Genomic DNA, 21,974 nt, shown 5'->3' on the forward strand with positions numbered 1-21,974 from the left:
CCCTAATTACCTGGACATCTGCGTGTATGAGGCCCGAAAGCGCTTCTGGAGCAATTATTTGTAAGAGAGAAGATATTTTCACACTGCTTGTTATCCCCTGTGCTCAGGGAGTAGCACCAGAAGCAAAGAGAGGGAAGACAAGAGTTCACAAAAAAATACGATGAAAAGTGACTGTCATTGCTTTCCTCTTTGTTTTGGTTTGGCATAAAACAAAGCCCGACTTGGGAAGGACTTTGCTGTAGTGGATACCATGGGGCACATGCTTGTTATATGAATTGTACAGTATGATTTGTGTGAGGCGTCAGCCATGCAACATAGATATATGCTCTAGTGTATGTCAAATTCTTTAATTTTAAATAATTATTCTTATATTTTCTGTATAATTATCTCTATAATTATCTCGCATCAAATGATGAATGTTCCAATGAGCCTCCTTTCACCTTTCCAGACATGAACCAACCACACTGAATGAGGACTTTTCTTCGGTAAATGCTACAGCTGCAAAAGTTAGTTTCATGAAGTTGGAACTTATGAATCTGCAGTGGCTAAGAACATCACCTAGTCTAGTCATGGCCTTCAAAGACCGCCCTCGTATAGGCCATTTTTTTCTAGGGGATTCCCATATTGAAACTAGCGGCACATAGAAAAAAAGAGGCCCACTGTTAACACATGTAGCCAATTTAAAACCTACAGCAATTACACCAGTGCACAAGTTACAGAGCAGCCAGCAATGCTATTCGAGTCTACATCTTCCCAAATAGCAAGCCATGCAAACTTTAGAAGTTTATTAACACAAGCAGGAAAACAGGTTAGTCTAATGCAGCAGTGCCTGGAAAGATACAGCAGTGTTGCAATCATGCTCGCATGAAACAGATTTCTATTACTGTGGCACGCAGCGTACCAGTTGAGTAAAACAGGGCAAACACCATGATGGTTTTGCAGGAATTGTCTCCTCAGTTTTCTTGGATAAAAAAAAGGGCAATTTTCAATTCCCCAAGGACTAAAAAAAAAACGATATATGCTATAAACAGCTCACTAGACCTGCCACTGAAGTGGTTCTCCATGCAGGTTTCTTTTTAACAAATGCCTGTAGAGCAGCTTGGTGTGCTAGCAAAGGGTTTGACATAACCGAAATCAGAAAACTAAGTTCGTAATATTGCTTGAAGGAAAAAGCAACTGAGAATCTTTGCAAGCAGATTCAACAAATGCAATCAAGTCATATTCAAGAAACAGCATAGAAGGACAGGCAATGCTAGCAAACACTGATAATCTCTCTTGGAACGCATAAAAGAAAAAAAATTATCTAAACCTAGCCAAGCAATTTCTCAAGGCAACAGCTAGTAGCTTATGACAGGCTGCAGGTCAGTAGATAACAGGTTGGCCATTTTTGCGCTTCCAAGAACTGCCATGCAACGAGGCGCGACTAGGGTCAGTGGAACCAAGGGCAGTGGCCCAGCATGTCACCAGCACACCCCTCATGCACCACCTCCTCTGCATCTGTCCTCATGCCATAATCCCGGTGGATCAAATGCAGCGAATCAAGATTGTTGAACTGACCTGGAACCCACTTTGCAAACAGATAAGACCTTAGTATTTAGTCATGCCTATGACTGTATGCATAGGCCAATTCACTGGGGCACACAGCAGGAACTCAGTCACATTGCAGACACTCACTTCTTTAAAGCCCTTCGCACTGGGCTAACATACAAGGTGGACTGGGGCAGCTTCCTAACCGTTTTTAATAACACTGCACATCAATTTTAACAAGGGTGTTCATTGTTTCCGCTTCTGCTCATGTGGCTGGAGTGACACAAAGGTTCGAGGCGTCAGGTCACAGCTCCATTCTAAAACATGGGAACAGGGGCAGCCACTGGTACGACGGATTTCTGCCCTGATCTATGTGAATTATACTGCTCTTCTTACAAAAAAGTCTGGATAAACTACAGAAGATACCTGGCACATGTAGAGTGGTTATGAGCAATCTCTTCTTCTGTTTTAACCACTTGAAATGTGCAGTGATGATGCGGGGGCGTGAAGCAACCCCATTTGACTGAGCGGCTTCTCCAGGGTAGCAATATATATGCCTGACAAGTACAACAAAATATGTCAATATGTATCTCATCACAGTCTCAAGCTATCTCATTCACCAGCCAGCTTGAGTAGCAAGAACTACTTTATAAAAAGACTCTGTGGGATTTTATTAGATATGAAGCAGTGAGGGTTTAATGGAAGGTGGTCGCAGTTACTTGTTCATTACACGGTGGCCGCAGCTTGCAAAGGACAGGGTTAATAGACGATATGCGAAACTGCTTGGCGGTCTGGCAACACCGCGCCCACAGTTTCCGGTTTCCATCTTGGTTCGGTCGAGCTCGTCGAGCTGGTGCATCGTTTTTTTATGCGTACTTTCTTGATACAAGTATAGCTGTCATGAATCTTGCTAGTAGAATTTCAAAAGGTGAGCTTCAGCTGCTGCGTTGCTTGCACTGCTCATCTTGTACCAAATGTAGGTGCTTTCAGTGCCGCGTCCTCAGATTCGCTTGAAGTCTGGCGCTGATGATAGCAAGAACCAGCACTCGAAAGTGGGTTGGAAAGTCGAACCCTGTGCCGTTGTCGTTTTAGTGCATACATTAAAGCACCAATTCAAGCATCGTGCATTATCATGGTTATTTTATTCCCAGGTGGACGCGAATTCATCTGGTAGGGTAGCGAGTGATTATTTTGCGCTGAGTGCGCAGATGTGTTGACAAACTTCTGTGATGGCGCAAACGAACGCCAGGAACTTCGTGCATTGCAGTAAAATCACACAAGACCCTCGACCAGCTGCTTAATGCCATTCCTTTACTTCAATGTGCAATGCACATCTGTGGTTTTCAACGTCACCGTTTCAAAGGTCGGTGCCGGATGATTTTCGCCACAACTCGTTGAAACCGCGCCTTGTTTAAGATGCAGATGAAGCGAGTATTGCGATGTTATCAATCAATATTAACAAGAGGAAAGTAGGCACATACAATTCAAAATATTTAAGCAAAGACAGTTTCCTTTTTGTTTTTCCAGATTTCGTACTTGCAATATTGAATCAAGCTATATCCTCATTTTGCAACAAGATGTTGTGAGAAAAGCGAGGAAAAAAGTTGGGTAAAGAAGAAATCACGACCTCTCAACCTGGTTAAATAACAGCACTGACGGTAGCACGGATCTTTATTCCCTGCTGCCATGAAGCGTGCGCTTGATTATATGGTTTGGTTTATGGGTTTAACATCCTAAAGAAACTGAGGCTATGAGGGACACCGTAGTGAAGGACTCCGGAAATTTCGACCGCCTGGAGTTCTTTAACATGCACTGATATCGCACAGTACACGGGCCTCTAGAATTTCGCCTCCATCGAAATTTGACCGCCCCAGCTGGGATCGAACCTGCGTCTTTTGGGTCAGCAGCTGAGTGCCATAAGCACTAAGCCACCGCGGCAGCTTGATTAGAGAAAGATGCTACAGATGCAGGTGCATGCACGGACTTGATACGCTGGCCAAGCTGTGTGTGCAGGGGTGAAATTCGCATGTTCGGTTGCTTCCGACACTTAATTCGCTTACTCCCAAACCTGGAAAAATGGCTTTGTTGCAAAGCAAGCTGTTGGAGCTTGACACAACGATAATAAAATTAGACGGCCTGAAGCATTTTCAGAACACTGTCACACAGACTTACTAGTTTGGAAAGGCGTCCCTCTTTCACAATAAAGCTACAATATCCAATTTTTTTTCACAGACTTTTATCGCCACAGATATTGAATGTAGGAATCCTAAAAAAATAAAGCATTTGCACCTCAATTTTTGTACGTAGGGTGCACTGCTTCACAAGAAAAAATAAATGCGCACAAGATATATGCGGGCACGATCGCACAACATTATAAGAAAACAGTGCGTGGAATCATGCAACCACCGCATGATCCAGAGAGCTTGCTAGCCCTTCTAAAACTAACTGAACATGGAAAAACTTAACTGAACATGCAGCAAACTAAGCAGTAATCAGCGTGTGGTTCTTCAAGTACACTTAGTTCACCACGGCACGAGCTATCGAGGTTTGTAGACAGAGCGCACTGAGTGCCCATGGCCACGATCTGCTTGCACATTAATGAATGCGCTTCTTCGCGACTGGAATACACGCCTGAGGAACACAGGCATAGGCCAGCTAAAAAATTTGCCTTCTCTATTACGTTGTTCAAGCATGCGTCTATATATATTCTCGTCCGACCACCCATGCACTATCGGAGCGTTAATAATGCACGAAATCGGCTTCTAATTTTAATCAGAGACAACAAAGGCTGTGGTCCCTATCTTAATTTAAACACAAATCACCTACAAAGCTCTCTGAAAAATCAGTGCAGAAAGCGAAACCTGTGCACTGATCGGCGTGCTGACACATGATACCGCGATCGCATGGCATTTGGTGAACGTTGGGACAGAGTAAAAAAATAGAAAAGCGAAAAGCTGACACACACCTGGTTCTGGCACGCACCGTAGCGTCTTTGCATAGTGGACAGCGTAGCGCACGAGTGCACTGGCATTTCACTTTTCTAACGAACAAAGGCATTTTAACCCAATGATGGGCCATGGTTTCATTTTCTGTACCGAACCAACATGGAGGACTTAGTTCTTGGAGCACCGAGAGATGGCGCTGCGCATTTCGCATATCGTCTATTGGGGAGACATGGGAGAGGCCTTTGCCCTGCAGTGGGCGTAGTCAGGCTGATGATGATGATGGTCACAGTTACGGGATTCGCATACAGGAATGCAGTGTTGTGCTTTTCCTCAGGAACAACAGAATTTTTGGACAGGCACTAATGAGATGCAGGCCCAACGACACTGGGTGTACACAAGTACACATCCAACCAGGGTATCCATAGGAACCCAGGTTGGTACACCCTTGTGGTGAGTAAAATGGCAGCGAAGGCCCTATATCAGAGACAATGATGAGTTAGCGAAAGTAGGGTAAAAAGCTGGGCAAGTTGGATGGAATTCGTCTCAGAAGAAACGTGACACATGACAACACAAGAAGGAGGATGAAATGAAACGAGAACTTGTGTTGTGTCGTCCTCTTATGTTCTCATGTTTACTGCTTCTAAGATAAGTTACCAGAAGGCACGGCAGATCCAGATCCATGCCATTTTTGCGAGCATGCCAACATGACATAACATGATGGGTGGGATGCATACGCAACCACAGAGCTGCTCCATCTTCCCAGTACCAGCATGAATGCCTTGCAATACACTGCTCCTAACAACCTGAGAACTGCCACAATACGGAGACAAGTACAACAGAGAGGGACAGCAGAATGGATGGAAACAACCAAAAGGAAGTCTCTGCTGACAGTGCATGTGGTACAGAAACTAAGAATTATTACAGAGGAGCTCTTCAATAGTTGTAAGGACAGCCACGACGCACGCACTGATGCACTGCTCACATGATGATGGACTACACCAACAGGCTCCCAATGCAGTGTGCCTTTTGTGGTGAAACAAAGGAAACAGTGGCACATATTATCACAGAGTGCCAAAGTATCCAGCCTCTAGCCAAGACAGCCTCATTGCCAACAGCATTCAGATTTGTAGGAGGCGGCAGAAAGGATTAGGTGCTTGAGCTGTAGAGGTGATTAAGTGCCACCATGAGTACTGGTGGTGTTAAGTAGCACGACACCAGTCTTGACATCGGTTTTTAAGGTGTATGAAAGGCTTGTAGCCTTGGAAAACATTGTTGCAAAGGAGGAACATGCTACTGTTGTTAGTTGTCAGGACCGTTTAGTTTTTTTTACTACATGTAGCTTTTGGCGTTGTTGGAATCCACTCCAAAAAGCACGGACTTCCCGCCACCTGATGCCATCGTGAGAGCCCACGCACATTATTTCAAGACGACCCTCAACCCCTACCCCTCATCCTCCTTGTCTTGATGACAATAGAGTTTTGCCACCACCACCAAGGTGCATCTCCACCACCATTAGCATAAAACTTTACCTGTCCATTGACACACACTGTGCTAGCTGAATAAAAAAATTTTAGGCTTGTTTTGGTCATCTCATGTATAGGCCATAAGCTGGACTCGCCGCTTCAGCTACTGAATGTGTGCATGAGTTGCACTGAGTGTTTGCCAACAACATTACTTCACAAGAAGCCCTGCCTTCAGCCATGTAACCCAGTTTCTATTTCAATTCCCCGTTTTCTCCTATTTTAAACACTTTCCTCAGTCTTTTCAAGAATGGTTTATTGCAATGGAGAAACCTCAGAAATATAATGAAATCAACCCAAATGTTAAACAACTTCCCATAGTGGCCCTCTGAAGGCTGTGCTACAGTCACACAAGATATTTTGCATTCAGGATGCCACGCCTACCAACAACTATCACACATCAACACTAATCCAGATGTGATTTTGCAGTTATCAGTGCCTATCCATTTCAGATGAGAATGCAAAGCTTGCAGTCACCTTAGAAACAGGTTTTGAAGAAAAGAATATACTCATAGGTAGTACGCTTTTAGACTTCTGCAGGACCTTTATGTTGTGTACCTGGACAGTTTGACCAACACTGAGAAGGATATACAAGTGTTTCATGAAATGCGGCCATCATAAGCGGACAGTTACATATGAAAGCTGCGGCTGACATTGCATGCTCTGCCTCACAAGCTGTAAACTACAAAGACTGCATGCATAAAAGCAACATGCCAGCTCATGGTAGTCCAAAGCACTGCTAGCCTTAGAAAAGCACCATCTATAGTTCACATACCCATCAATGCCCTTCCTCTATCAGTCCCCTTAGGACAAATGTTAGGTTTAGGTACATTGAGTCGCACAGTAGGAGTGCAAACTAGAAATAACACTGGTTCTACCTGCTCACATTTTTCAACTATGCACAGCAAGCCTCCTTTTAAATGTGCCTGCCTGCAAGGACTTATTGTTTTTAGATCAGCTCCATTATCTTGCGACTTTTGTCCATATTTTGTCCTAATGATGACACTGTCTGGAGTGATTCTATGTTTTTGCAGCCACACATACACTTTGTTCATCTGCACTGACCCCCTTTTTTGTTACCAGCAGAAGTGTTCTCAGTGGTGAACTGTTCTTGGTGGTGATATTGTTTAAACCTTGGACCACAAGGCTTAAACAACGTCATCATCCTGAAACAGAGCCACAGATATGAATCAAAAGAGAAGGATTGAAGCCTCTATTATCAAAGAGCAGCAAGTACCATTTGCAGATATAGACAATAATGATCTTGCAAAAGCCTACACTTGCTGTCATTGTTCAGCATGCACAAAGGACTTTGCTGAGGATCATGGACCAAGATTTCAACCACATATAGCCTCAAAGCAGAGGTGTTAGTAAAAAATCATTAAGGCAGCACATTCTTATGCTTCGAAACAACTGCAAAAGAGCTGGCCAACAGGGTTGTTTGGAGTGTGAAATGATGAGAAAATTGAGCAAAGAAAGAAATGCATCTGCCTAGTTCACCACAAGCAAAATGAAGTGCCATGACAGGCAAGTACTATTAGAACAGTACACAACTGTGTACCTGATGCTGCCTCTCAGATGCTGTTCAGCTGTCCCAACTATGCACATACTTTTGGTGAAAGGGAGTTGATGTGATAGGGAATCAACGGTAAGCTTAATGTCATTTGTTTAGAGAAGGCTGCAGCTGTTGATGCAATTCCATTGTCCCTCACCACTTCTCAACTTTATTGCAACCAAAGTGCCTAGATACACCCCCCCCCCCCCTTTCCCCCCAAAGAAAGAAAGCTAATTGGGCAACAATAAACAAACCGTAGCACCAACTAAACATGTAAAAGTCATTTGATCTGCATGTCTTAACAATAAGACATGCACTTCCAAACCTCTCCCATTTGCAAAAGTAGTACACCACCCTTCCCATACTGCAAGGTAACATTTCAATAAACACATTCAGACTCTACTACATACCACTACAGCCAATGAATGGCATGCTTCTGAAAGAAGGAGTGCAATTTACTGATGACAACTGCACTGCATGACGCTTCCTGGAATATGAAGCACAAACCATTCTCCTTGCAGCAGTGCATGCTAAGAAGACAATTTTTCCAAGCCCAGAACAAAGTGTATAAATGTTGCCCACTGCACTCTTGAGCACACTGTCCACATTCGCCAGGAAAGCATGAAAAGGGCTGTAATGGATTCTATTCTAACTAGCATGAAACAATCTTTTCTGCCCCTTTGCCTTTTTCTACCATCACCATCACGAACAACAACAGCTGCATTAAACCTCCTGCAGGACAAATATCTCTCCCAGTAATCTGCCTTTTTTTTTTTTTTTTCGCTTCAGCTACAGATAGCCCTACTCCTTCACAAACAGATCGCTCCATGCAACTCTCCCCAGTCACTAAAGAAAATAATGCCAAGAAATTAAATATCCAGTTCTATCAATTTTCTGATCAACCAATACCAGAGGACACTCAGGACAAATTGAATTTGGCCTGTATAAATAGATTACTGTGTTCTCATGCTAAAGGCACTACTTTCACTGGGAACGGAAGTTTATAAGCAAAAAAATGTATAAAAAAATGAAACACAGGTGTCGCCACAAACACCTGCTTTCACAAACAAACTGTAGTGCATCAAGACAATTTTAGCATTCATCCCTGAGGCTACATTACGCTGCTATTCACTTCCAAACGGCGATCATGGGGTCGTTTTTGGCACTGATGTCACGAATTTGAATCAAGTAGCAGAAAAATTTGTATTCAAATTTGGTCGGTAATAAATGCACCTTTTGCTGCAGGACAAAGCTTAGCATACCTAGAAAGAGCCACGGAATTAATTTTTACTGAGAACAAAAGTTTGACGGAGCTGTCCTCAGTGTCCCTTTAATCAACCTTGTTTCTCATGAACACTTACTTTACCATAGTAGGGCCAAAGTACAAGGCCAATAGCAAGTATGAAGGTTAACTTAGCATATGTCCCTAGTAAATTTTACAAGCAACCCTGCAATGTTTCCAATTCATGCTCTCCTGCAGCCACCATCATGCAAACAAGAGGAGCATGCATAGGACACTTGCACTGTCAGAGACATGAAATGGCACATTCAACTAACAAGAAGTCACAGAAACTAAACAGACAATAAAATCAGTTTAAATAACTAGTTCCAATGCCATTTGGCATGACTCCTAAAAGACCTAATATTGAATCTGAGCATGTTCAGGCCAGTTCGCTTAGACTGTTTTTTGCACTGCCAACATTCACATTCTGATAAATTTTCTAACATATACTTGGCATGACAGCATTTGATGATATGCCTCCTGGACATGCAAAGAAATGGACCCCACTAGCATTAAAATTTTTGAAGCGAAAGCTTCACTACACGAGGAGAAGCCAGTTTCACGGTGGCCCCAAGTTTCACCTTCAAATGCCCTTGAGCTTCGAAAGCAAAGGAAAGGCGCATAACTGGCCCCCTGGGACAGTGGACACCTTAGTCGCGCTTTAAGGTACGAAACTGATGGAGCAGGAGCTTCGAAAGCAAAGGAGAGGTGCATAACTGCCCCCTTGGAACAGTGGACACCTCAGTCATGACTTAAGCTACGTAGCGGTAGTGATAGATGTGCGCTGCATGCATTGGCATCGACAACGTTGTGGCAGAAACGCGGCACTGGGCCATAGGCCGTCGGTGTTCATTGTGTTCATTAGCGTTGGCGCTGATAACGTTTTAGAACTCCGATGATTTTGAAGAAAGGAAGTGCGCATCAAGGCGGAAAGCTGGGCTAGTTGGTATGTCATTGTCCTGTCTCCTTTTCTTTGTCCTAGTTTTATGCGCTAGTCTTTTAATTAACAAGTGCGCATAACTGGCTCCCTGGGTCAGTGGTTGCCTGAATCACGCTTTGAGGTACGTGGGGTGGAGAGAGAGAGATGTGGGCTGCATGCGTTAGCGCTGACAACATTGTGGCAGACATGCGGCACTGCAGCAATAGGCCGCAGCGTTCGTTGGGTGACCAAACTCTCGCGATCAACCGTTAACTGCCACCTACCAAGGTGGCAGGGTGGGCATGCTGCCTATCCAGTGTCCGGAACGCACTCAACATTACAGATGCCAAGCCATGTATAGTTGCCCGATACGCCATAGCTTTCACTCTCTAACCAGGTCCAGCAGTAGTTGAACCACAGCTAATTTTTTCATGAGGGATTCACACAGAACTCGAACTCAACAATTTGACCAGCACACATGTGTGTACAGAAACAGCAGTCGCAAATGCAGCAAATAGCCCGCCACCAACGAAGACAATAAATGCCATTGATGGAGCACAGGTGCATGTGCCACTTACAGCTATCATGAAGACGTGCAAGAACACAAGAACCAGGCTCTGTCTTCCCGAGACTAACCCCAATAACAACACAAGAGGGATGGTCCCAAGGCTGCTAACAAATCGCAAGAGATTATTAAATATTATAATTGCAGTTGTACTATAACTTCCTTCTGTACAGTGACCGTTTTATGCACCCTAGTAATCACGTAATATATGCACACAAACACTTCAAACAATTTAGCAAATGCGTACCATCAAGAAACAAAATGCGTTCCTCAATTATATATTATACTTTCTGGTCTATAAGCCGCACCATAGTAACAGTCACATCCCTTCACAAACTGTGCTTTTCTCTGAAAATTTTGTCGAACTCATACCTTTGCAAAAGACGCACCCCTTATATGGTTGATGGTTGGCACAATAAAACCAAGCTGATAAACCTGCATATGTGTAAATGCCATCACCAAATACATCAAGCAGAATACATCTGCCAGTTGGCTGTTTCAACATAGTAGTCACCCAAAAAATAACAGCTGCTGTCCCTTCCCATTGCTGATCAGTAGTTGTAACAATATAAAAAGACAAGCTTACTGTGAAACGAGCAAAAAGCCCTCCATACGGACGATAGAAAAGTGCGATGGGAACTGCACAGTTATGGTGAGCAGTCTACACTCGTACTATGCAGAGGGCACTTGTTTGCACAGCACACTGTGCGCAGTTTTCAGTTAAAGCAATTCAAAATCAACACTGAACGTTCACAGCTCCGCCTACATATATCAGCACTGTCTAACTCGTGCCATAGAGGACAATTAAATTGGATGAGATAATAAAATTCTTACACTTCAGGAGTGCTATCGTTTGCTGCTGCTTGGTGGCCCATTTGAACAGTGGGCAGAATGCACTTTGTAGATTTTTGCCCCTCGTGCATTCAATGAAGGTTTCTTGCTGGATGTGCTGTGGAGTAGATAGATAAGCCTTTCATGCTTTTCAAATTTGACACGATAATGATGAAACATGAGGCGAGAAAGCTGCGATAGCAGTTGAATCGATGGTTACTTTCATACTTGAACTCTAAACCAAGGCTTCACACATGCAACACAAATTTTCTTGAGGGTGAAGGTGAGCGGAGGTGGGTGGAACTTCTGGAGGGTGGCAGTATGTAGGTGGGAAAGACCCAGCTCAGAGGGTGGCACGAGGAGGTGGCTGGAGGGCAGCTGGCTTTCCCACTGCGCCTTTGAATTAGATACGGCTGTCACTTTTTCGCTCCGCTGCTGCATGGGCTTCTAGTAGGTGGAAGCCTTGTGGAGGGTGGAGGTAGGTGGTGGGTGGCAGCTTCATTTGCTGAAGCTTCACAGAGACAAAATTTCCTGTCTTCACACAGATAACGCCAGCAATTGTGCCAAGTGCCACACTTACTGCTGTCGCAGTGTGCACATACGATGTACCACTGCATGAGTTGCACAGACAGCAATTTAAGAAGACCGACTTATGCACCAGAAGATATGGTGACTTCCATTTATAAAAGAGTGGCTATAGTGACATTATTTTTTTTTTCTTGTATGCAGAAGATGAGGGGCTCGATCCCCAGTACTGCCGGGTACCCACCGGTGGTACAATGCGTACAAGCTTTCCCCTAGCCTGGTGCTCGGCTTCTCTGGGGCCAAACTGCCCTTGTGCCATTAAAATTCATCATCAACACCAAGTAACATTATTTTAACATTGATCATTATGTGCACGAATTGGTTTATGGTTTATGGGGGTTTAACATCCCAAAGCGACTCAGGCTATGAGGGATGCTGTAGTCAAGGGCTCCGGAAATTTCAACCACCTTATATTAACTCTAAGTCACAGCTTTAAAAAGATCAAAAGAACATAAGCAGATTATGGCCACACTGCATGACAACTTATGTGTTGTTGGAAGCATAAGAACAAAATCATACGAGCACATGGTCTTTGGTACTGGCACTGTCATGTGAACATGCCATGGAATGATGACGAGGAACCTTTCCTGCATGCATAATTAAGCCAACCTAAGTTTGTCTGTATCCTACTCGGATCTCTTTGACCATTTCCCAGAGGAACAATTCACTGCAGCACATGATCCTGCCAGCTGCTACTGGCAGGTCATGTGGTAATTACAGAAGACGCCCTGTCACTATGAACGCTAACTAACCATGCATATGTCGTGTTAACAATTAACCAGATAAGCACAAATGTTAGGACACTGCACAGTTGCTCAGTGATCGCAATGCTCGACTGCTGAGCCCCTACCCACCTGCCACATCTCGATCCAGGCAAGATGCAAAATGCCCCTGTACTCAGACATAGTGCACATTAAGACACTCTAGGTTGCGAGAATAAACTACAGGCCTCTTCCACAGCATGCATTACAGCCTGCAACTCATTGCATTGCACTGTCAGATAAAGCAGTAGCTGCATGTCGTAATGCTTCCTCACAACAATTATGGCTGCTTCAAATATGTCTCCCAGCATAATTAAACACGTAGAACTGCACTAGCAGTCTGTTTTTAAGAAGTTAAGGTGGGGGTCCCATGCTTTCACGAACAATGGCCACTTTTCACTGTTTGCATGATTGCTATTGTCCTTCTGCGTATGACAGAAAAACAAAGTTGAAACTTGGTTCAGCGCAAAAGACGAACACAAAGAAAGGTTTGGTTTGATTTATTGGGTTTAACGTCTCAAAGCGACTGAGGCTATGAGAGACGCCGTAGTGAAGGGCTCCGAAAATTTCTACTACCTGGGGTTCTTTAACGTGCACTGACATCGCACAGCACACGGGCCTCTAGAATTTCGCCTTCATCGAAATTCAGCCGCCGCGGCCGGGATCGAACCCGCGTCTTTCGGGTCAGCAGCTGAGCGCCGTAACCACTGAGCCACCGCGGCGGGGCCCACAAAGAAAGGAAACGACACGACACCGTGTGTGTCGTTTCCTTTCTTTGTGTTCGTCTTTTGCGCTGAACCAAGTTTCAACTATGTCCCACCAACTAGACCAGCACAAAGTTTTGTTACAGAAAAACAAGTTATATGTCTTTAGACAAGACAATTGTATCTACATTTCAATGATATGTGTTGTTAATAGCAGTAATTGTTGGAACGACTGGAGTGAGCAAAAAATGTGGTGCATAAAACAATACTTTCTTTCAACCTGCCTGCTTGCGTCATTTTTTTTTAAAACCTCCTGCACCAGAAAGATGGTTTGGTATATCGGGTTTAACGTCCCAAAGCGACTCAGGCTATGAGGAACATCGTAGTGGAGGGCTCCGGATAATATTCACCACCTGGGGTTCTTAATGTGCACCGACATCACACAATACACGGGCCTTAAGCATTTTGGCTCCATTGAAATGCGATCGCCCCAGCCAGTATCGAACTCGTGTCTTTTGGGTCTGCATGTACCTCTTGGAATCTTTTGGATTCTTGGATTTCTTCTCACCTCATTCAGCTCGCTTTATAATTTCCAGTTTCATGGAAAAGCAGAGGTTCTGCCGTTTCGCGGCTGCCATTGCGTGCACAGAGAGACAACAAAACCCATGCGAAATTGCTGATGACAGCCCGACGCACCGTACCTACGAACTGCGTGACAACACTAGCACAACTGGCGCAATGCACTAAAAACACATATTCTGGTTGGCTGGGTACGCGCTCGCCGCCCACGTCATGAATCCACAGCATTCATGATATTGTTCACAGCGCAACAAGAACGGGGAAAAACGAAAGACGGAAGAGTAACACAAACAAGCGCTGTCTTTCGTCTTTTCCCGTTCTTGTTGCGCTGTGAACAATATCATGCATACGTACCAACTCGCCCAAATTTCTGGCTTGCTGAACGTTATATCCACAGCATCTTTGGTCTGCGCGCTCTATGTAGCACCATAGCGCCAATAGCACCGGCAGGTCTTTGCGAGCAAGCTAAGCTCCGGAGATGTGTCAAGGGAAAGCCAGCTTCTTGAGTCGCCTGATGTTGCCCTAAGTTCGATCTATCGGATGTGACAGCTAATTTTTCCACGATACAGCTGTATGTTCTCCTATAAATTTACATTGTAGCTTTATGGGGCTCAAAAATTATTTGATATAAAGATAATTCAACCTAACCGAGTTCAGTATAATCTGGTTCGACTGTACTGCAACACATCACGTACAGGTGCTGTCAAAAGTAAATGGAAGACAAAATTACAGAAAAAAATTTATTTCATCACCCCCATTTCATGCGTCCTGGAATATTTATAAGCAGCCTAATTGCAATTTTGTGAATTACAAAGTGCACCAATAAATCTCTGGGCACTACACTTTGGATTCAAAGAAATTAAATTTTAAAGCGAAAACATGATATGGCTCATTGGCAACAGCATCGGCGTCGACCAGCAGCAGTGGTCCTAAAAATCCCACATAACGTCACCGTAAATTTCTTCCGATGGTGCAGGGAATTGAACCCAGGACTTTCAGATTGCAATGCAAGAATGCAACCTATAGGCCACAAAATTGTACTGCTTCTTGGTGAATAAAGGTGAATCTAGCATATGCATTGCCTTATGACTGTATGCTAATGAGTAGGTGTGCCATTAGAAAGAAAAAGGAAATAAAACTTTAAAAATCACAAGATGGTTACCACTGGTTAACGTGAGAATCAGTGACAGCTGTTAAGGTATTTTTACTTTTTGACGTGTTGTGGTAAAGAATAAGGGAGCGACCTCATATCTGCATTGTTCTAGGGTGGTCCTTTTAGTTTCCCACACAGTCACTTTTCTTCTAGGTCTGCTCTCCAGACTGCCACTCTAGAAGCGAAGCGCCGCCGATGATCCTCTGCTGAGGCGACATATTTTGCAGCAGCTGCCGCAGCTGGACCGTGCTACATTCCTCCACTCTCACCATACCCTTCGTCCCACTTCCACGGTAACCACGTTCTGGATGGTTACCGTGGTATGCCTGCCTACACAATCGCCATACCCTCCTCCTCTCATCGTACCCTCCTCCTCCTTCTAGGGTAACTACCTCCGGTTGGTTCCCATGGCAACCAAGTACCGGTAGCACCTTGTCACGCTCTCGCCACTCCCTCCTCCTTCCATGGTAACCAGGTTACGGACTTTTACTGCTGTAACCAGCCTCTGGTTATACCTTACAACGCTCTCGCCATCCATGGCCTCCATCCATGGTAACCCTCCTGGTCATTTCAGGGTAACTACCCCCTGAGTGGTTTTCACGGCAACCGCAGGCTGATTGCCCCTTCTTACGCTCTCGCCATACCTTCCCCTTCCCAGGCTGACCACCCAGGCTGGAAAATCCTCCGCTCTCCCAATACCCTCTTTTCACTGTAACCACCCGCTGGTCATGCATTCCTCTGCTCATGTCATATCTTCCTCCTTGTACGGTAATGGCTCTAACTTAATGAGCACGTTTGTGCTGGACAAAACGCTGAATCGTATGACACTATTCAAAACATTCTGCGGCAATTTTTGCGCAGCCCCCGATTATTTTCAACACGCGATGCCGACTACTACTACTACGCCGACGGCTTTTCAACTGAACGAGCTGTATACGCTGTTGCGTGAAACAATGCTTTTCATTCAAAGTATGTAAGCTGTCTCGAGTGCTCTCCGTAATTTTTGTTCTTGTGTTTCAGCTATTATCACATTACATATTATGTCTCCTATTTTCGACAGTCGCCTTCCATTTACTTTTGACAGCGGGTGTACAAATAAAATATCTTTTTTTTTTTAAATTTGTTTTACATACAAGTGTCTTGCAGTCAAGCCACAGTGGCCGTCATGCTGGTGTATGTGGAGCACAATGGAAAAGAGGTACACATGCCAAATCACCTTACTGCCACTTGCTCTGACCTGCATCATTGAAGCTCGGCTTTAAGCACCATCATCACACTCATCACTTCACATGAACGCCACCTGTAGCTAAAACTAAGAAGTGTTCCAGGAGCTAACTTATGATATGCATCCTCAGTTCATCTGCATAGTATAACAGTGACAATAATGACTCTTGTAAGCAGTGTGTGACCTGTCAAACTAGCATTTTTAACAAAAATTATAGTATATTCACATGCCCAAGCAACATTGTGGAGTGTGAGGCTCACTGTACTCGAGGGCTCAAGATTAGTTTTGATGACGACGGTGGTGATTGATTTCAAAGAACGAGATCTATATGCACGAAAAAGAGGGTGACATGATGAGGAGTGGCATCGTTGCTCTCTCACTGACCGGAAACTTCATGCAAATGATGATGACATACACAACATGCACCAGAGGAGATATGCTTTCGTTTAGTGCCTGCACACACCGGCTTAGTAAGCACTCTCGTAATCTGTCACCTGGGTCAGTTTGTAAGTGAGCAAACTATGCAAGTGAGCGTATGCACCGCAACTGATTCTGGATTGACTGCTTAAGTTTAGCAGCACTGGAGATCAAGCACTCATTATCAGCTCATTACGTATGTCACCTTGCAGCATGCCCGCCCGTAGCCTGCTCTAAATGTTGTTAGCCGTTCGGTATCAACAAGCAGGTCATTCACTTTTTAAAATTTTGTGGGTCTGCCTTACGGCCATGGGAAAAGGAATATTTTCTTTACAGTGGCAGTGCAGTGGAAGTGGCGATGGCCAAGCCGACACACTTGCTCAGGTGAAGACAGATCACAAGGGAGGAATAATGTGACGAACCAGAAATGGTCAGCGAGGGTCTGATTGACTAATTGCAGGGGGACTGCCAGGCTACGAGCAAAATTTTTTGGCACGAGGAGAAGACAAAGGCCCATCCTTCCAATCATTTCGCACCAGAGAGGTTGAGTATCAGGCCAAGGAAAAGCATGCACCTGCTGGAACTTGGGATCAAACTCCACACCTCCTGCATATGAGGCAGATGGTCAAACAGCCACCAATGCGATACCAGATTTTAGACTTCCTGGTTCTCCACATATTCTGAATTCTCAGACTAAATTTAAATGCACCCACCGCATCCAGGACATAACCTGCAAAGTTGTGCACAGCACATCTGGAGCACAAGATGGCTTGCTGCTATGCTGTGGTAAAGCTCACGTGCCCAGGGAGATGGTCAAAGACGTTCAAAAACAACACGCACTCCCTGACCTCAACAACACATGGGCGAGGACACTGCTCTGCAGCATAGCACTTCTGGTAGAACAGCCACTTAGGGGCTTAGGCCCAACTCAAACGGCGCCGTGAGGGGTGGCTCCATCGTGGCGCTCACGTCGGAAGCAGCCGGCGAGACGTCCTCAAAGCCCTGGCCGAACGGTGATGCGCCCAGCGGCTCCTCGGCGGGCGATGCCGAGCCGTCATCGTGCCGCAGATCGGCTGGGCGCGTCCCGCGGCGACGCGACCCGGCCGGCAAGTCAGTGCGCATGGCCAGCATAGCGGCCTGCATCTTGACCAGCATGCTGTCAGGCACAGAAAAGCCTACGATCTCGTCGAGCATCAGACCCGGACTGCCACGATACTCATCCGTTTCGGCCAGCTCGCGGATGTCCTCGACGAGCAGCATGTAAGCCTTGCCGCCCGTGGCCGGCATCTGATTGTGCTCGTACAGCCACTGCTTGTCCTCCTGGTCACCGGAGTACTTGAACACCTCCGGGTGCTTGATGTAAAGACGGCCGCGCGTGGCACCTAGGCCCAGCGCTTTGTTCGCTTTCGCACCCATGATGAACTGCGAGCCCGGCTGCAGCCGGGCTGGGTCCCACTTGGGGCCCTCACGCTTCACTGCATCAGCCTTCAACTTGCATGGTGTCGACCGACCGGACAGGACTCCTCCCTGGTGAAGCGGCGGTCGGCCCTTCTTTTTCTTCACCAGCTGCAAGCTCGCCTCCGAGTCGGAGTCCGAGTTGTCGCGTCGCCTACGGCCCGCCGCCGACTGCTTGCTCAGGAACCTACCCAGTTTCAAATCTGATGGGCTGTTTCGACCGGAGTCAATGTTGCAATCTGAAGTCGGGCTGTTTCCGCGAGTGTAGCTACCATGGTACATCTTCTTGGCTTCTTCGAGGATTTGTCGACACACGGCCTGGATGTGCTGCTCCGATATCGAGTGCTCGCCGTTGTTGATGCGTACGTTCTCCAAGCCTGGTTTAAAGAACTTCTCCAAATATCGTTGTAGTATTTCGTCTATTTCGCGGTTGATACTCTTTTGCAAGTTCTGGCGTAGCACATCTAGAGATTTCGCAGAACTCGTAATACACCCCAACTTCGCGCGACTAATGGCCACAGACTGTGATCGGCACGATGGACGATATGCCATGGTGGATGGCAAGCAGGAAAGATTATACGGACGCATGTTAAATGTGTTCAACCACGGTACCATGGTCGCGTTGTCGCTTGAAAACACTTCACAAGAGCCACGGAACAGCATAGCTGACTTGCGGTCACTTCCGTCCCCAGTTATCCTGCTACGATCAGAGTCAGATGTGTCGTCACCTTTGTCAGATGGAGAATATATTCGTATCTCCGGTATAGTAGAAGCCATAGCAAGAGCAGCATAAAAGAGAAAAAAACGGAGTCAGGCAGACTATGCCCGCTCCCAGCGACTGGCTGACTAGCCATATGACGACCGTGATTGGCTTGACCACCGCCTCGCTTGACCTGACTTGTAAAATGCAAAGAGCAAAACTATTTGCTACTATTGCAAGTTTACAAGATCAGCATAATTTTTATTTATTGTCACTAAATACTTTAGTTCTTTTGGGCATTTTAAACTTAATTTTCGTAACGAAAAATATAGTAAGATTAAACGTCAAACGATTAACGTAGCCGTAGTCGCGTAAACGACATATCTTGGTTATTCTCAATTTTGTTTTTGAGGCTTTTGAATGCAGGCTTATTATTAATAAAGTTATGAAAAAAGGAACGCAATAGATTTGCGCCAGTCTGTACCAGCTTTACCTCAAGAAACCAGAGATATGCTCGCTGCTCTCGTGCCTCGCGGCGCGAGCTTCGTGGTGTCTCGTTTCGCTGTTCCTCGCGCAAGCTATTCGATTTCTTCTCGTGATCAGAGGCCTGGCGTTCTTCTCGGCATCTGCGGGCAATTGTGGTAATTAGTCAGTTGTGATGCGTCTGTAACGCCTTCAATTCGTTAGTTTCTACAAGTGTTGTGCTCTGTACTACCTTCTAGCACGCCCAGACACATCGCAATGTCCGGCGAGAACCCGTCTGAGCGCTTGCCTACGAATGTTAGACCTGTGAACTACAAGATAGAGCTGAAGCCGGACCTAAAGAAGCTCGCATTCGATGGCCGAACGGTGGTGACGTTGCAAGTAAGTAAATGGCTATTTGGACTAAGTTCAGGAGCATTTTTTCAATCAAATGCACCATTGCCTCTTTGTTTTGCGCGGCTAGAAATATGTCTCCTCCTTTTCTCGCACTCGGTATTTCAAATAGTTTTTATTCAGAGCTTGATTAGCCTTTAATTTCGTATCGGTGTGACGGTATCGTGTGCTGGAGAGCCAAAAGACTGTACCGTAAATCAGCGCCATTGCTCTGCGCACATTGCTAGAGTAACAAAACACTGATAGTTATTTCGTGGATTTTGGTCTGATTGTACTAATTCTAGTTATTTCGTGGATTTTGGTCTGATTGTACTAATTCTAGGCCATGCCGGTCCACGCTACTACCTCCAACAACATGTTGGCAGCATTCTTATTCTGCATGCTGGTTGCGCTAAAGCAAGTTGTAGCGTTTGGCGGGAAGTTTGAAAACCGGTAAATCTTCACAAACGTAGTCAGTTTGTGACTGCAGCATTTGAGAACGTCTCTTCGATTTGGCTGCACTTGCTGCACTAGTTCCGTGAAGTTCCGCGGCGGTGCCGCCAGCGTGCAGTGTCGGTCCTGGCCATAGAGTTTCTTACTATTACCTAGAGGGAAAGCTGGCAAGCCGTCTATGGGAGTTTGCATGGAGACCCCACGTGACCACCTCAGCCACCATGGGCGCTCAAAGCATCATGGGGCGGTGAGCTACTTGTTGCGGAACTGTAACTTTTGGCCAAAAAATAATAAAAAAATAAAGCTGTTTGATAGCTACAAACGTCCTAACATTCAATATCTTGTCTAATGATTGCAACAAACGAGCAGAAAAGCATTTAAGTGCAAAGTTTGCCTAAAATAAGAGATGACTAGCTTTCCTATTGGCCAAGTGATGAACACTAAAAAAACTAATATTTCGTAATTAACAGGCGCACTTTTAAAAGTAAATATGTTTTCAAAAAAAAAATGTTGTTGTTTAGATACTTTAAGAGGTTTTTTAATGGCATTTCGGAAGAGTAAAACCTTTTATTGGCGTCGTGTGTCGTCGCGTCTTCACTACTATGGCTTTTGCACACTGCGTTCGCGCGAAAGTCGTCTGCGCACACACGAACTACGTTTTCGGAATGAAACGCCTTAGTACTGCCACTCTGTGTTCCCGAAAAACTACGACTGTGCCGCAACAAGTAGCTCACCGCCCATGATGCTTTGAGCGTCCATGTTGGCTGAAGTGCAGCGCCGCCAGCTTTCCCTCTAGGTAGTAGTAAGAAACTCTATGGTCCTGGCAGTTCAACTGCATCTTGGCACTGGCTGCTTCCAAAACGAATGGTCGAGTGCAAGCCTGGTCGTCTGCTAGCCGGGCGTCGCCACCCAGTTACAGCCAACTGCGTGCCGCCGACATCAACGGCCGCAAAAATCCGGAACCACGTGAAGAATTTTCAAGCAGTATATCGCAGTGAAGCGTTGAAATGAACCAGCCTCAGGAAATCTTCGTTTCACTGAAAAAGAAAAAAAAGTCAAATTGGATGTATACACACAGATCTATGAATATGCGCTGAAACGCTACCTGTGGGGCTCGACCTGACCACGAACAGCTACTGACCTTCTCCTTTTAAAAAAGAAGTCTCAGCATTTCATTGCTGTCATATCTTCTTTGCTTTTCCGATTTACACTTGTACACTTCGGTGCCGCCATATTGCTGCACTACAGCTGCACTTCCACTTCGGACACTGCAAGCCAGCCAAGAACTCGAGCTGCACTAGGCTGGCACTTTTGCAAAACGAAGATGAAAGTGCAGCGGATGCTTAACAGAGTACACTGTCTGGCCAGTTGGTCATACATAATCTGAACGAAAAAACGTAGCATTGAAACAGGACACAGAAAGATGAGGACAGGACAGGGCTACATTTTTTTTTTTTTTTTTTTTTTGCACTGAACTCCACTTGGTACTGAGGCATTCCCCAAGAATGTAACTGGAACTTTTCCTACCTGCTTCTTGGGCGTCTTCGGGTGGTTTTGAAGTTGTTTCTCCCACAACCACTCCGTCGCCGCGGTTGCATGACCTTGGAAATCTCTGAGCATCTTGAAGCCAGACAAGCCAGCTCCTCACGAGTTCAAACACAGCAGTCGCAGCCAGTCCTGAAGAAGGCCTACTTGTCTCCAGCACTCCGCTTTTATGATTTTCGCAATCCGCATCCAGTGGCCTGTGGCCTGTGGAAGCACCGACGACTCCAAACATCCCGGCTAGTTCAGGAGGGCAGCAACATTTCCGTAGGCAGTAATTGAAGAATCGGGCTCGGCATGTTGTAACGGTAATAAGGCTTGCTCAGAGTGCACGTTGCTCATGAAGGGGACGAGAACAAATAAAAGTGCCCAATGTAGAAGAAATGAAGTTTAACAGAGTT

General features: G+C 45.4%; 2 protein-coding genes across 3 annotated transcripts in view; one reads left to right on the plus strand and one right to left on the minus strand.

Moving 5' to 3' along the window:
• The window catches only part of LOC149350138 (deoxynucleotidyltransferase terminal-interacting protein 1), a 280,102-nt gene extending 261,240 nt beyond the window's left edge, over window positions 1-18,862 (minus strand). For both annotated transcript variants that reach the window (XM_089579105.1, XM_089579106.1), the window contains exon 1: window positions 13,018-18,862. In XM_089579105.1, the coding sequence (XP_089435231.1) occupies window positions 17,478-18,800 (1,323 nt within the window). In that variant the 5' untranslated portion in view covers window positions 18,801-18,862 and the 3' untranslated portion in view covers window positions 13,018-17,477. The remainder of the gene's footprint in view (window positions 1-13,017) is intronic.
• A 259-nt stretch (window positions 18,863-19,121) lies between these two features.
• The window catches only part of Psa (puromycin-sensitive aminopeptidase), a 45,323-nt gene continuing 42,470 nt past the window's right edge, over window positions 19,122-21,974 (plus strand). The window contains exons 1-2 of the mRNA XM_089579114.1: window positions 19,122-19,364; window positions 19,446-19,587. Coding sequence (XP_089435240.1) covers window positions 19,234-19,364; window positions 19,446-19,587 — 273 coding nt within the window. The 5' untranslated portion in view covers window positions 19,122-19,233. The remainder of the gene's footprint in view (window positions 19,365-19,445; window positions 19,588-21,974) is intronic.

This window comes from Amblyomma mixtum, chromosome 3, assembly GCF_055824585.1.
Source record: "Amblyomma mixtum isolate Tamu chromosome 3, ASM5582458v1, whole genome shotgun sequence".
Classification (NCBI taxonomy): domain Eukaryota; kingdom Metazoa; phylum Arthropoda; class Arachnida; order Ixodida; family Ixodidae; genus Amblyomma; species Amblyomma mixtum.